The following is a 2958-nucleotide window of genomic DNA, read 5'->3' as shown; positions in this document are numbered from 1 at the left end:
TGTGTGACGAAGGGAGCCGGCAGCGGCTGGTTCACGCTCCCGGCAGACCCCGGCGCGGCTGGGCCGGGGGAAGTCTGGGCTGCCGTGATAAGGGCCCTGGTCCCTGACCCGGAGACGCCAAGCATGATGGCGCCCGCCCCCTCCCCCCCCCCCCCCCCGTCAGTTCCTGTCCCGGAGCGAGACGTGGACCCTGGCGGGGAGACGCCCTGAACCGATGGGCTCGGCCGTCTGGGTCCTGCTGGCCCTGCTGGCGCCCAGCCTGCTGCGGGGTGAGGGGCACCGGCAGGGCTCGGCTATCAGGGGCTGCAGGTCGGGAGTGAGGGGCACCGGCAGGGCTGGGCTGGCAGGGGGCTGTGGGTCGGGAGTGAGGGGCACCGGCAGGGCTGGGCTGGCAGGGGGCTGCGGGTCGGGAGTGAGGGGCACCGCTATCCCTCTTTTTCTCCCCGCTCCTCCAGGTTCCCCCCCCGCTGCTGGAGGTGCGGGAGGCCGGGGGTCAGATCCTGCTGCTCTGTGGGGCCCGGGGCCCCCGGCTGCGCTGGGTCTGGTCCCCCCGATACCCCAAATGCGCCGGCAACCCCGGAGACCTGCTCGAAATCGCCCGGCTGCCCCCGGGGCCGGAGCCCCCCCCAGCCCAGTTCAGGGGGCGCCTGGACCCCCAGTCCTCCAGCCTGGGGGCCCTGCTGCTCCGGGACCTGGTCATGAGAGACTCGGGGACCTTCACCTGCCTCGGGAAGTCTGGGGCCGAGCCCCCCATCCGGCTGGAGGTGACAGGAGGTAAGGCCAGACCCCCCAGCCCGCACTGGGGTCACCGGGCGCTCCCCAGCCAGACCCCCGCCCCGGTCACCACAGCGTCCCCTGCTGACCCCCTCTGCCCCCACAGGCTGTCGGAACAACCTTACTGTCTCCTCCAACCGGACGTCCCCCTCGGCCCTGACCCTCCACTGCCAGCGCTGCCCCCTGCTGGCTGGCTCGGCCTCCTTCCGCTGGTTCCTCAACTCCCAGCCCCTGGGCAACCTGCGCTGGGCTACCAAGGGGGAGCAGGGGGCTACGGTGCGACTGGACCCGTCCCGGCGCTGGGCCTGGGGGCACTGGGAATGCCGCCTCCTCGGTGTCTCCTCTGGGGGCTTTGAGTTGTGTGTGGAGCCCCCCCTCGGGGCAGGGGGCGCAGGTAAGATTGTGCCCTGCACCACCACCCCCACGGTGCCCCCTGCTGGCCCTGACCCTACCTCTGTTCCAGGCCCCAGCTCTGAGTGTTGGATATGCGTTACGGCACCAATGGCGGTTCTGGGTCTGATCGGCGCAGGGCTGGGTGCTTGGCACCTGTGGAGACGGGGCAGGTGAGTTGGGGACCCGGAGTCCGGGGAGTGGCACCCCCAGCAGGGGATGGAGAGGGAAGAGAGAGAGAGGGACCCAGGAGTCCGGGGAGCAGAGCCCCAGCCCCGGGTGGCGTGGTAGAGGGAGAGACCCAGGAGCCTGGGGAGTGGTAGCCCCACAGGGTGGGGGAAGGGACCCAGGAGTCCGTGGATGGGGAGAAACGTGTTTTCATCATGTATCTTTGCCATTTTCTTCCTTCAGGAACCAACGGAATCAAAACAAATGAGAGAACGAAACAGGTGAGAGAGAAATAAAAACAACCCCCAGCCGCAGGCCTGTTACCCCGGTATCCCACCGTTCCCACCATAGGTCAGAGCCATAGGCCCAGCTACCCCGGTATCCCACCGCTCCCACCATAGGTCAGATGCATGGGCCCAGCTACCCAGGTATCCCACAGTTACCATCATAGGTCTAAGCCATGGGCCCAGCTACCCTGGTATCCTGCCTCCCCAGCTGAGTGCAGAGTGGATCCAAGATCTCCTGCCTGAGTAGCCGGGTCCGTAACCTTCCCAGCCATGTTCAGTCTGTAAGAATCCAGTGGTGGGTAGTTCCACAGGTCAACCGGCTCCTTGGTTACATTTCCCCCCCCCCCCCCCACTATCCCATCCCTGCTTTCCTCTTGATTTTCTCCTTCTCTCCATCCTGTGCCAAGGAGCCCCTGGGCCCCGTTTATCCCCCTTGGAAGAGCTGCAGCTTGGAGCCAAATCGACCGAAAAACGCCTTGTGCCCCAGAGTTGGGAAAGAAAAGTGAGAGAGTGAGGGGCACCGGCAGAGCTGGGGGGCAGGAGGTAGCAGGGGGAAATCTCTGTAACTTATTGCCCCTTCTCTCCCCAGGTCCCAGGCACCCTGCTTTATGCTGAAGTCCAGCACCCACTGGTGGCTCGAGCCCCAGCCCCCCCCCCCCCCGGCACCACGGTCTATGCCACTATTGTCTGACCCCCACCCGCCCCGGCTCCGCTTCCCCCTCCTGTCCACCCCCTTCATGAGTTGCATTCACACCCTGGCTCCCATTGCAGGTGATGGGAAATTCAGCTGGAAGATGCAAGACATCTCTGTTAGAATCTTGTGGTGGGGAGTTCCACAGGTTAACGGATTGTGGCATTAAAATCTGCCCTTGAAACCCTCGTGTCTGTGATGTCACCTTTGTCCTCAAGACCCCATCCTTTGGGCCTGCCTCTGGGGGGTGGGGTTCAGGCAGACGCGGCGCCACTTTATTTCCTGCCCCAAACGTCTGTGAAGAGCCACCCAGCTGCCCTGCCCCAGAGTTAGCTGCATCTCAGCACCGGGCAAAGGATCCCTGTATAACCAGTCCCCCGCCCCAGAGTTAGCTGCATCTCTGCACTGGCCTAGGAGTCCCTGAATAACCAGCCCCCTGCGCCCCACCCCAGAGGTGGCTGCATCTCCGCTCCTGGCGAGGGACAGCTGAGAATGAGGAGAATTCACGCTGAGCCACCCGCCTCCGTGGGCGGGATTTGAACCCGCGACCCCCAGCTTCGCGCCCTGCCGGTTAACAGTTATCCTGCGCCTGCAGCACCAGGACAAACCACTAGGTGGGGAAAAAACTAAGCAAGTGGGTAAAGCCAG

The 2958-nt window shown here is 65.0% G+C and overlaps 1 protein-coding gene across 1 annotated transcript; it reads left to right on the top strand.

Moving 5' to 3' along the window:
* Positions 1–214: 214 nt before the first annotated feature.
* On the top strand, positions 215–2467 carry LOC115271539. The gene is made up of 6 exons (XM_029914359.1): positions 215–269; positions 418–774; positions 881–1168; positions 1238–1337; positions 1576–1613; positions 2027–2467. The coding sequence occupies exons 1-5, from the start codon at positions 215–217 to the stop codon at positions 1598–1600; spliced, it is 825 nt and encodes a 274-aa protein (XP_029770219.1). The 3' UTR covers positions 1601–1613; positions 2027–2467.
* The last annotated feature ends 491 nt before the right edge of the window (positions 2468–2958 follow it).

This window comes from Terrapene carolina, unplaced genomic scaffold (genome assembly GCF_002925995.2).
Source record: "Terrapene carolina triunguis isolate 2854851 unplaced genomic scaffold, T_m_triunguis-2.0 Scaffold37923, whole genome shotgun sequence".
Classification (NCBI taxonomy): domain Eukaryota; kingdom Metazoa; phylum Chordata; order Testudines; family Emydidae; genus Terrapene; species Terrapene triunguis.
The sequence above is the reverse complement of the archived record's forward strand: the minus strand, read 5'-3'. Positions and strand labels throughout refer to the sequence as shown.